This window comes from Gracilinanus agilis, chromosome 2 (genome assembly GCF_016433145.1).
Source record: "Gracilinanus agilis isolate LMUSP501 chromosome 2, AgileGrace, whole genome shotgun sequence".
Classification (NCBI taxonomy): Eukaryota; Metazoa; Chordata; class Mammalia; order Didelphimorphia; family Didelphidae; genus Gracilinanus; species Gracilinanus agilis.
The window spans coordinates 41,752,663-41,765,797 of record NC_058131.1 but is presented as its reverse complement, the minus strand read 5'-3'; the positions used below and the strand labels follow the sequence as shown (position 1 = coordinate 41,765,797).

The window sequence follows — 13,135 nt, the reverse complement described above, 5'->3', positions numbered from 1 at the left end:
GTTTTGAGAAGAGACATCTTAGAGATCTGAAGAAATGCATTTAATCCGACTGACATTTTATAAAGAAATTAAAGTCACCAACAGAAGAGTTAGGAACTGACTTTAGATCTGATGGAGTAGGGGCAGGGAGACTTAGCGATGGGAAAATATAACTAACAAGACTTAGCAACTGACAACACAGGGGGATTGATTGGATGAACAGACTGGGGAGTAAGGAAGGGGAAGTCATTGAGGGTGATTCCAAGGTTAAGAACAGAGGTGACAGGGAGGTGAGTGGTATCTCGACAAAAACATGGCAGCTTAGAAGAGGCCTGGTTTAGGTGGGAAGGCAATGAGTTCCTTCCATAATACAACAAGAAGCCTCAGGACATCCAAGGGGGATGAGCTACAGGGAGCTGACAACATGAGGCTGGAGTTCAGGAGGAAAAATAAGGTGTCTATATACACATCGGAGTTATCTACATACACATGAAATGTGAATCCATGAGAAGAGGTGAGCTTCCTAAAAGTACACAGAGAGTCAGAAGGGAACCCAGGACAGACCCCCTAGAGGACAGCAGGTGGAGGAATGATCTGGTAGAAAGAACAGACAACAGTGCTCAGGAAGTCAAAGCAGGAGAGGGTCCTGAGGAGGAAAGGCTGGCTGCAGGGGGCCAGGAGGATAAGGGCAGAATGGAGTGAGTAGATAAAGGGATTGCTGGGAATCTTGGAAAGGGCAGTTTCAATGTAGTAGTGGGGTCAGAAACCAGAGTGTAAAAGATTAAGAGGTGTGAGAAAGGTGAAGAAACAGAAGAGGTAAATGTAGATGATTCTTTCTAGGAATGTGGAAGTGAAAAGCTACCACTGGTGACAAAATACAGGAAGGGAGGCTCAGGGGCAAATTGATGACTTTTTTTTTTTTTAATAGTTCTAAGGAAGTTTCTAAATTGTGGGGAAGAAGCCAGAAAGACAAAGACCAAAGATTTCAGAGCTCGGGCAATTGATGGAACGAGCTGCAAGGGAGACAGGACTGAGGCTACAAGTAGAGAAGGTGGCCTTCAGAAGGAGAAGGGCCTTTCTACCTCAGAAACTAGAATAAAGGCAGAGAAAGTGGGTGAAGAGATAAAGAGGGGCTCTGAGGCATAGAGCAAGGGGCTGAATGTTTACTATGCACTAATGTTATCTTGGACTCCTCACTGTCTCTCACCCCAACATCCACCTGTCTTCAAGGCCTGTCCATTTCACTCTGCAGCATCTCCCCAATGTGATCCTTCTCTCCTGATACTATCTCCACTCTGATACAGACCCTCCTCACCTTAGGCCCGGATTATTCCAATAGTTTGCTGAGGTGGGAGGGGGTCTGTCTGCCTTAAGTCTCCCCCACTCCAATCTATCTTTCATTTAGCCACCAACGTGATTTTCTCCAAGTTCAGACCTGACCATATCATCCCTCTACTCAGTAAACTCCAATGGTCTCCCATTGTCTCTAGTATCAAATATAAAATGCTATTTGGCATTCAAAGCTCTCTACAACCCAGCCTCTATGCCATGTCATGCTGCTTCTCCTACAGACAGACTTTGTGAATCTTTAATGAGAGGCTGGGGGTGATGCTGGCTAAGGGGGAAGTAGCTGAGAGTTTGGGTCAGACCTTTGAGTCCAAACCTGGCTGAACTTTGATGTGGCACTAATTGTAGCTATGGCCCCATATGGTGGGATTCGGGCACCACTTGACTCGGGGCCAGGCATGTAAGGCTCTGGTCCTCCGGACACGAGGCAGGGTCTCTATAGCCAAGGCTGGGCCAGCTCACGGTGTCTGGCTTCAAGATGACAAAGGTGCCCTACGCTGACCTAGGAATCATGAGATGGGAGCTCTTGGGGAATTCTCTCTCTTTAATGAGCTGGTCAGTTGTCCCTTGCTACTTGAGATACAAGCATCCAATGAAGGAATGTTCTTCTGTGTATGAAGATATGTGAGGCCAGGTTTAGTTTTCATCTTTGTACCTTAGCCCCTGGAATAGGAGCTGGCACCTGGAAGGTGCACAATCCATGTGGGCTGAATAAATTGCAACCTTCTCACCTGCCATAAGGAACCTGAGTCCAAGACAAAAGAAATGCACCAGCATCCTCAGTATTGCTCAGCTATTTTGTTCAACCTTCTTGGCAAATGGCTGGGACCCTGGGCATGGGATCTAGTAGCCCTTTTCTCTTGTACTTTCAACAGGGCACAACAGTCACCAAAGCCTTTTCAGGGTCACTGCCCCATTTATCTCTCACAATGGCAGTAGGAGGAAAGGCAAGGTAGGCTTGGAAAGGTACAGGAGGCTTTGAGGGACTTGCCTGAGGCTTCATGGTTAGAAAGAGTTAGAGATGAGATGAGGTATGGACCCTTCCTTCCTCAGGCTCAGGCCCATCCACTGCCTCATCAAGTAGAAGATTAAAACTGACTGCCTCACCCACAGGAGGAAATGAGATTTCTTTTTCCTAGTCATTTTCCCTTCCTTTTGTTCTTGGAAGGAAGAGTGGAACAAATGGGAGCCTCTCTATAAAAGGCTGCTGCACTGAGCTGTTAGCTGGGCTCTATCTGGGCTCCCTCCCTGTGGGGAAGCTTCCCCATCATCGTCCTGCCTTTTACCTTCTGAGGCTGCCTCACAGAGGCTTTACACTTCCTATACAGAATCCTACATTCGGCATTTCATCTTACACCATGGAATGCCCTTCTGAATTTTCGTGTGGATGGTGAGTTCCAGGAGGCAGGGAGCAGATCAACTTCTCCATTCTCGGCAGGACTCGGGGCCTCTCAAGAGACACACCCCTAGTGACTCCGTCAGAATTGGCTTCTGTGCCCTAGATTCAATGGGCCTGAAGGTGACACTGTGCCAGCTGTCACAGGCCGCTCTTCCAGTGACCCCATTCCAGAGTCAAGTGGGAAACAAAGGCTCAGGCTCAGCAATTACACTCAAGATCATCGTGTTGGGGCCCTTAGGTCAGTCCAAACCCAGCATAGCATGGATGAGGCAGGGCCAGCAGCTTCATCTCAACAGGAAAGCCCGGTCCAGGCTGACCCCAGACAAACCACCAGGCTCAGCAGGCCGAATACCTAAAGCGCAGCCTCATTTCATGCTCCATCTGGCTCATTTGTCTCCCCCACCAAATAGGATCTGACAACAAAGCTTAATAAGAGGATATTTTACCTCAGGGGAAAATATGGTCTCTCAACATGTAAAAAAAGAATCTCTTTGTTTCAAAACATCAACCTTGACTTGCCTTGTAAAGGCAATACTAGCAATGAGGTAGGAAGTTCCAAGTGAGGCGGAAAGAGTCCTGAGTTCTCTTTAAGGACAAACATGGGCTAAGCAAGGGAAGTGAAGGAGGAGGAGAGGAAAGGATGGCAGGAAAAAGAAAACTATTATTGTTCCATGTGCTGTGATTCTTAGAAGGAGAAGGGGAAGGCTGACCTGATGATGAAGGCTCCTCGGATCTCCAGGAGTTTGCGCTCACTGCTGAATCTCTTCAGCAAGTTGATCATGAACTTGTAAAAGTAGGAATTCATGGTGGGAGAAGAAGGTGAGCACTCCAAACCTCTGGCACCTGGAAAGAGGGAACAGTGCTGCTGGTCATACTGATGACAGGGAATCGAAACAAATGTAAGCCCCCTGTGGGAAAGCAAATGCCTATGTCCCCTGCAGATGGAGAACTTTTCTTCTACTAAAGGCCAATGAAATACAGAATGAATTCAAGGACTCCTGGTAAAAACTCCAGCTGAGTCTGTTCTTAGAGAAATGCAATATGTTCCATCCAAGTATTTAGTATTAAAACATAAAACTCCTTATAGCAAACAATATAAACACTGTACAAAAAGTAATTCAATTTTTACTATAGCTAAATGGGGGAGAGAAAAAGGTAAGAGAGGTGAGACCCATAATTTCAATGCCTGCCAAACTTATGAGAGGCAAGGATGCCATTTATTTATTAATACAGCTTTCAAAGAAAGGAGAAATAGAGTACAATTAGGTTTTTATAAATTCCATAAATGTTGGCAAGATTCATCACAAAGTATTTTCACTTTTGCCTCATGTTGGCATCTTTGAAACCACTCTAGCTTGTGGGCTCATTGATACAGAGCTGGAAGATAATTTGAGGTCCAGTTAGTCAGTTAGTCCAACCCCCTCAGTTTACAAATGAGGAAGCAGAGAACCATTTTTCTCCTTTCTACTCAATGGTAAGTCCTAGCTTCTTCCTCTTGGGCACTGGGAAGTCTCTCATCTTATTTTATTCAGGAAAGGATCCCTTTTTTTTAGCTAAATTCCATGAAAAGGCTGTCTACACTTGCTGCCTTTTTCTCCTATCCACTCCCTCAACTCTTTGTAGTCCAGTTTCCTACCCTCCTTCTTACTCAGCTAAGTAGTTACTTAGTAGTACTTACTCAGCGGTGCTCGATCTCTGAAGTGACAAACTTGATGGATTGGTCTGGTCTCAGCTCAATCTTTTCTAACCTTTTTGCTGCATCTGATGTTACTGACCATCTTTCTGGGCTTTCAGGGCATTATTCCTTGTTCTCCTTTTATATGTCTGATTGCTCTTCATTAGTTTCCTTGGTTGGTATCATATCCCACATTTTTGTCCTGAGTCCTCTTCTCTTTTCTCCTCTCTCTAACCTCATCAGCTCCATGGGTTTAACTTTTACCTTTATGCATATGACTCCTAAGTCTAGATATCCAGCTCTAGTCTCTCCCTTCAATGTAATTCGCTATCACCAGTGGTCTATTGGACACTTCAAACTGGATGTCCCAGAGACAGCTTGGACTCAACAAACTTCACTCTAAACCCATTATCTCTACTGCTAAACCCTCCTCACCACTAAACTTCCCTATTTCTGTCAATGCCACCACAATCCTTCCTGTATTTCAGGTTCATTATCTTGGCTTCATCCTAAGCTCCTCCATCTTCGTCTCCCCACACTCTCAATCAGCTGCCAAATCTTGACACCCTCACAGCATCCTATACCTTAGTCCCTTCACTCCACTTGCACAGTTCTCATTTTAGTTCAGGTCCTCATTAGCTCTTACTTAGATTGCTAAAGGCTCCTACTGGATCTCCAATCAGATTGTCCTACAGACAGCTGGCAAAGAATTTTCCCTCTAATGGCTTTCTACTCTCTCCAGTATGAAACGTAAACTTCTTTGTTTAGTTTTTAAAGACCTCTTGAAGCCTGGTTCAACCTCTCTTTCCAGCCTCCTAGATATTTCTCTTCCTTCTGCACTCTAAGACCAGTTCAACCGAGTGCCTCTCTGTTCCTTATTCATGATACTTTCTCTGTCTCTGAGCCTTTGCACTGTCTGTCCCCCAGGACTGGAATGCTCCTTTGTTCCTCACTTATAGACCAGACCTCCTGATCTTCCCTTCAAATGCCCCTCACACATGATCTTGTGCTTCATGAAGCCCTTCTTGAAAGCCCCAACCACTACTGGCATACTTTGTCTAGATGTAGAGCAGTGGTTCCCGAACTTTTTTGGCCTACTGCCCCCTTTCCAGAAAAAATATTACTTGGCCCCCTGGAAATTAATTTTTAAAATAATTTAATAGGAAAGATAAATGCACCTATGGCCATCACTGCCTCCTGGGATCGCTGCAGCACCCACCAGGGGGCGGTAGCGCCCACTTTGGGAATCACTGATTTAGGCTGTCTTTATTTTGATATGTATTAGCTGTCTCTCCCATTACACTGGAAGCTCATTCTGAGTAGGCAGGTACCTTTTCACTCTTCGTCCTTATGTCTTCAGTGCTGGGCACAAAGCAGGGCACAAAGCAGGTGCTGAATAAATGATTGTAAGATTGACAGATAGGTCATGGAGTTATGGCTCCACTGGTGACTGGTGACCTTTTAGAGGATTTCTGCTAAAAACTTCTCAAGGCATGCTTAATCTCTATAATCCGCAAGAAATATCTACAACATTTGCTTGTTCCATGGGTCAGATGAAATTAAAATGAGGCTCAAACCTATCCAGCCTATGTAGAGAACCTTGTTGGCCAAGCAACAGACCCAGGACTCCAGCTAATGGGGTCCTTGTTGGAATGAACCATTTCTATACAGAGGCTCGTTGTGAGGCAAAGCATGTAATAGCTTGTCTCACTGGTCCTCCAGGAGCTTACCTTCAAATGCAACAAGAATACTGGCTTTATCTGTGTGAAGCTCCTCATTCCTGCCCCTGGTACTTACCAGTCAATATAGATATTGAGCAGAATGCATAATGGACAGGACTGTTCTTTACTCATAAGCTTTAGGATGCCCTTCCCCAAACCCCCAAAGTGAAGGGCTCTAAGCACATTTTTTTTCTTTCTAAACCCATTCCTTCTGTCTTAGAATCAAAACCAAGTAACAGTTCTAGGGCAGAAGAGTGATAAGGGCTAGGCAATGGGGGTTAAGTGACTTGCCCAGGGCCACAGAGCTAGTAGGTAGCTGAGGCCACAGTTTTTTTTTAAACCCTTACCATCTGTCTTAGAATCAATACTGTGTATTGGTTCCAAGGCAGAAGAGCTATAAGGGCTAGGCAACAGGGGTTAAGTGACTTGCCCAGCGTCATATGGCTAAGAAGTGTCTGAGGCAAGATTTGAACCTAGGATCTCCCATCTCTAGGCCTGACTCTCAATCCACGGAGTCACCCAGCTTCCCCTTGAGGCCACATTTGAACTCAGGACCTGAACACTTTTTAAGTGAAGAGACAGGGATCCAGGGCAAAGGAACATGAATAAGCTTGGATTTGGAAGTGAGGTTGTGCTTCTGATGTGGGATGGGATTTATTTCTCTGCATAATCAAATGACATCCAAAGTAGAGAATATTCCAGACATACAAATCTGGCAGACTCTACCCTTTGGTTTCTTTCCCCATACAACGGTTCTACCTATGAAGTTACATACTCCTGGGGTTTGATCTCTGCATCATATATGAAAAATATGCATGATGGTCAACTGAATGTTATAATCTAAAAAGACAATATGCATTAATTAAGCACCAGCCACTGCATTAAGTGGGGGCAACAAAGACAATACCAAAAAGTCCCTGCCTCTAAGGATCTTCTATTGTACTGGGAACAGGGAGAGAGGACATCGTGTAAAGAGATATGCATGTATAAGATGATTTGAAGGGGAAGGGAAGAATGCCAACAAGCCTGGGAATGAGGACAGTAGGGTTAGGCTGCTGAGCTGAGCCTTGACGAAAGCTCAAGATTCTAAGAAGCAGTGGGGATGATGATGCAACTCAGGCATGGGGGCCAACCTGTGCAAAGACAGGGAGAAGGGATATACAATGATGAATCAGTCAGTTTGATGAGAATGAAGAGTGAGGGAAGGGGCAGGATGTGCAATAGGCCTGGAACAGCAGGCTAGGGCCGAGCTGAGAGTGCCTTTTATCTTGGAGGCAACAGAGAAACAGTAAGCGTTCCCCAAACAGGCTGGGCAACAATATCACATGGGCTTTCTAGTGGCCATGTTGGCAGCTGGATGAAAATAATGGGAGAGAAGCCTGGAGTCTAGTTGGGAGGCTGATGCCACAGTATGGACAAGAAATGATGAGGACTTGGGGAGTCATGAAGGTGGAGAGAAGGGGAAAAATCTTAAGAGATGTGAAAAATGGTCCAAATGTATATTATCAAGGAGTCTACTTGAGTTTAGTTCATTAGAGTCTACTTTTGAAAAACTAGCAGGAAAAATCCATCTCTCCAGGAAGCCACCTCTTTGGCAGGCTTTTCACTTATTTACTTCCTCTCAAAATTCCACATGAGGAAGAGGCTAGATCTAATTAGAAGAGGAATGCCCTAAGAAAAATCCTGACCAGAGCCTCCTGCTTCCTTGGGTGACCTCTAAAGGATGTCTCTGAGCACCCTATTCAGTACAAGTTTCAGGGAGGTATGAGCAGGCTCCATTTTAACTTGTTGTTATGAAGAAGGCCTTATCCTGGGATCCCTACTGAGGAAACTTGTGTGATATTAAGTACTAGGTGCCTAGAAAGGTAAACATTCTTCACTTACTTGGCCATGGGGGCAATTTTTAGTATCAAATGTCACATTTTTGCTCATGGAGTTAACCCAACACTCTGCTTGGTTGAGGCTGATGCCTTAGAAGGGGAATCACTAGGATAAAGCTACTCTAACATTGCCTAATTTCATATTCATTCTTTAGCTTTCCCTACCTTCTTGCTGCCAATTTTGTTATATGTGGTCCATGCAATTAAAAAGTATGTTTTCTGGCACGCATATATGCCCATATTCATATACACACAAACACCCAGTAGCATGTGTGAGAAGATATAAAAACAATGATCTTGGAAGGCCTTCTGCTGGGTACTCTCTTGGAGCCTGATCTCCTCCCATAGCATTCTAGGCCCATAATCATCAAAGGTTTCCAGACTCCAAAAAGCAATGGGACCCACCTGGGTATTAGCCAAAGAAGGATTTCTCCTCTGCAGAGACCGATTCAGGAGTCTATCTCCTCCATGAGAGAGGTGCTGGATGCCTTTGCAGGGCATTAGGAAGAGATGCTACTTAATAGCTGTGAGACCATGGCAAGTCACAACCTCTCAGCCAGTTTCCCCATCTGTAAAAGCAGGGATAGCACGTGTATTACCTACTTTCCAGGCTGTTATGGGGAGCTAAGGAGAGAGTGTACACTCCTCTAAAAATCTTGGAGCACTATAGGAATGTTACTCAAGCCTCCACAAACACAATGTCCTACCTCCCTATGAGCACCGCGAGGAGGGAGCTTCTCTTCTCCTTGCTGTCACTCCATTCCATGTAGAAGAACAGTTCTGAGAATTATGTTAAGTATACTGAGCCTGGTCACAGTCAGGACAGATCTTGGCTGGGGAGCAATGGCTAAGTGCATCCTTACCATCCTACTGGACACCACTAGCTTTGGTCTGATGGTTGTGATGCCTTCTGACATTGGCACAGGTAGGTCCTCTGTTCCCAGAAAAGCCTGGCAGTGGGTGCCAATACCACTGCTCTCACCAAATTTTCCCTGACAAGGATTGTTACTAACTTGGTTAGCAAGCTGCTGGGTTGTGTTCTGAGTCAGGAGAGTAATACCTCTAACTTCAAGGAAATATAAGAAAAGCTTTGTATGATCACCCTCGGCATGACATATATCATGGAAGAAGCCTGCACTAACTAGGGGCACTGGAACATATATACCAATATACCAAGACCATGATGGCTGCCTTGGGCTCACCAGAGGAGACTCTGGATCTCTCTCATATCTGAGATCACAGAGGATGGCTATGCACTCATCTTCTCTTCCAACCTCAGGGACCTCCTCTAGCTAAAAAGGAAACCGAGATCATGTTGGCCTTGATGATTCCAAAGCTTTGACAATCACCACCAAGTCTGGCAGCTATCCCTGGTATTTTGTTTTCAAGGATCCAGAGCTGGAACCAATGCTGGAAGAGCTTATGAATAGATGTTACAAAACCTCCATGTCATCAGTCTAAGTAGTGATCACAACACAGAACCAACACTTAAGAGGAGAATACTGGACTAGGCATTCCCCAAAGCTCAGTACTAGGCCTTTTCTTCTCTATCTGCACCCACTGTTGTCATTGTTCAATGAAGGTCTTTAGATCCTGTGGGAGTCCTGTCCTGGGCCCTGTAGGACATTCTGACTTCAATTTAGTACTTCAAACTCAACATGTCCATAATGCAACTCATCATTAAAAAAAAAAAACAAAACCCTTATCTTCTGTCTGAATCAATACTGTGTATTGGTCCCAAGGCAGAAGAGTGATATGGGCTGGGCGATGGGGGTCAAGTGACTAGCTAGCATCACTTAGCTAGAGAGTCTCTGAGGCCAGATGTGAACCAAGGACCTCCTGTCTCTAGGCCTAGCTCTCAATCTGAGCCACCCAGCTGCCCCCTGAACTCATCATTTTAACTCTTTCAATCTATCCTTCATCTAAACTTCCTTATTTCTGTGGAGGAAGCCACCATTCTCTCAGCCACAGAGGCTCATGATCAAAGTCATCTGGGTTCTTCTTTCTCCTTTACTCCCTATTTCTGACCAATTATCAAGTCCTTCCTAGTGGACCCTCTAAGCATCTCTTGTTCCAGCCTTTCCTTCCTTTTCACATAGCCTCAATCCTAGTGCAGGCCTTAGTGTGGTGTTTCTTTTTTGGACTCTTCTCATTTGGTTTCCTTCTGCCTCTAGTTTCTTATGTTTCCAATTCGTTCTTCACATAAATGCCATAATTGGCTTCCTGAGACATCAGTCTGGTTATGTCATTCTCATGCTAAAACACCACCAGTTGCTCTCTCCTGCTCCTAGGACAGAATATTCCAAAGCTTTTGTGAGGAGAAGCCTCTCACAATCGGGCTCCTCACTACCCTTTCCAGGCTTGTGTCTCATTACTCTCCCTCACTCTGTCTATATTCCAGCCCAAGTGGCCCATTAGCTCATTTCTGAACTTAATATTTCATCTCCTAGCTCTATGCCTGGAATATGCTTCCTTTTCTTTTTAGCCTTTTAAAACCCTATTTCCTAGAGAGATGTAAGCTCCTTGAGGGTAAGGACTGCTTCTTTTTTGGTCTTTCTATTCCTCTGTGCCTACCATACAGTAGGTACTTAGGAAAGATTTACTGAACTTAAAGAATTTACAGACCTAGATTGGATATCCTGAAGAAACTTATGAAATTCTCTGCAAGAAGCCTCCAGAGCAGAATCTAGAGTGAGCCCCCATATCTCTAAGCTTGCTGGGGGGCTCTGGCTAGAGCAGGGAAGACTCTTAGATGCACACCCAGAGTTTCTGTTCATTCTGAGATTATGTGACTTAATCAACCTGTAGCACCTTTAGGTAGGAGAATCTAACCTGCTTAGAGGCAACCTGGCCTGGCTGAAGAGAAGAGTCTGGACCTTTCTGGAATATGACCCCTGACATCTTTTAGGCACTGACTCTCCTTGGGCGCCACTGTTCCCATACTAGCCAAGCCGAGGGCAAAGACCATGGTGAGTTGTGTGGCCCAGGAATGTGTGAGTGATGGAAAAAGGCAGGGATTTCAAGGAATAAGAAAAAGGAAGAAAAAAATCATATTTCAAAACCTCTTGGCTAATTCAAATTCTTACACTCATTTCTTTTTTTAAGAAAGCCCCAGGGGGCAGCTGGGTGGCTCAGTGGATTGAGATCCAGGCCTAGAGACAGGAAGTCCTGGGTTCAAATCTGGCCTCAGACACTTCCTAGCTGTGTGACCCTGGGCAAGTCACTTAACCCCCACTGCCTAGCCCTTACCACTCTTCTGCTTTGGAACCAATACACAGTATTGGTTCTAAGACAGAAGGTGAAGGCTTAAACAAAAAAAAATGCCACATAGACTTAGTTCATGAGGTAGCTGGACTTCAGAATGTCTTCTGAGCAGTGACATCAGCTGCTTGGAGACCTGGGGTGGAGGTGCAGGGTGGGGTGGGGAGGGAGTGCAGAAATGGACTGAAGCTCTCTCTTCAGGGACAAAGGAAGATTGAACACCAATCTCTGAGCTATGCCTGGACTTCTCCTAAATAAGAATTCAGAACTGAACTGTCGTCTAAACTTTGTTTACTGCAGGTGAGGTGGCAATAAGTCTCTTAGGGACTGAGCAAAAAGACCTGGAAGACTAGAACTATCTCTGAAAAAAAGTGAGCAAGGGAAACTGACTCCAGGCTCTTCTGTTCGAAGGTGGAAGGTAACATTTCCGAGCTTCAGGTAGGACATAGGAATTTTGGGTTTGGAGCCAAGAGCTCATGAATAAGCTTAAAAGGCCTTATGATAACTCTGAGCCTGGAGGCTGGGGTAGCAGATGGGAAGCTACTTCTGTGCTCAGCATGGAGTGGAGTTAAGAAGGCTGAGCAAAAGCCCAGTTTGCCCTCATAAAAAGCAACCTTTGCCAAGACTCCAAGTGCAGAGAGTTAATGTCAGCGACAGGAGTATTGGGAAAAGCACAAATCCCTTAGAAAATGTAAGGAGAGGTTAGTGGTGAAGGGAATGGGGAGTTGGGAAGCAGGCAAATGAGAAAGCATGCCCCATCATTTCCCAGGCTCTCCTGACTCTGGGGAAAGGAGACCATGATTTAATAATAACAACAACAATGAAAGAATCTACTCTCCAAACTACCTCCCTGGCAGCCAATCACACCCAGGTAGCTGGGGGGGGGGAGGGGGGAGAGGGAGGGAAGAGGAGGGAGAGAGGGAAGGAAGGAAGGAGGGAGGGAGGAAGAGGGAGAAGGAGACACACACACAGAGGTAGAGGGAACGAACGTGTAAGCACAATGTAACACATTAAAGACAATTCAGAAACTGGAAGGAATCTCTGGCAGATTCCCCTCTAGCTACAGTTTCTCTTCTTACATGGGAGAAAGCTCAAAGGTCTCTAACATCCAATTCTCCTACCTCAGTATGTATTTCTAGTGTAGCCAAGAAGGGAATCAGTAGCTATAGAGGACTCTTGACCGAACCTAGAGTCTTTGGTCTTTGCTTATACCACATCACTAACAAAGAAAGCACTTATATAAAAAACTCGACCTCCCTTGGAGCCGGCAAGGAAGCTGCTACAGTAATGACAGGGAGCATGGGGGAGATCAAGGCGGTGGGCTGGGAGCCATCCTTGGGTGAGTTGGGAAAGAGGAAGATGGATTAAGAGAAGTGGAAGAGTTTGGAAATTTTGTTTTTAAGGCAAAAGATCAGCCAGTTTGGGAAAACCCAAAGTGCTCCTAACAAGCTTCTTCCTCCTATGTCTCACATTTTCAGTTTGGGTGAGAGGAAACCCTGCCGACACGGGACAGGCTGGGGCTGCAAAGAAGGCCAGACAGATGCAGTCAGGAGCTCTCGTCCAGGCAGCGGCTGGGGAGCCGGGTTCTGCAGATGTGGCTAAGTGAAACCTGATGTGGCGACATGAGAATCTGCAGAATGTCTCACAAACAACCTTCTCTGGGATGTTTTGGATTTCAGTTTTGTGGATATGACGTGAAGGAACCTCACATGTCAGGATAAAAATAGCTCTGTTCTTTACACACAATACGAGTTTACTCAAACCAGATGTAAAAATGTCGGCCACTTAGCTCGGTTCTAAGGTGGGATGGCCCCCTGCTCCAACCACCTTCCCTGCTGGGACACGGACAATTCAGCACCAAGGTCGGTGGGGA

General features: G+C 45.4%; 1 protein-coding gene across 1 annotated transcript in view; it reads right to left on the bottom strand.

Moving 5' to 3' along the window:
- The window catches only part of VAC14 (VAC14 component of PIKFYVE complex), a 119,091-nt gene that overhangs the window by 42,393 nt on the left and 63,563 nt on the right, over nt 1–13,135 (bottom strand). The window contains exon 14 of the mRNA XM_044663097.1: nt 3,436–3,568. Coding sequence (XP_044519032.1) covers nt 3,436–3,568 — 133 coding nt within the window. The remainder of the gene's footprint in view (nt 1–3,435; nt 3,569–13,135) is intronic.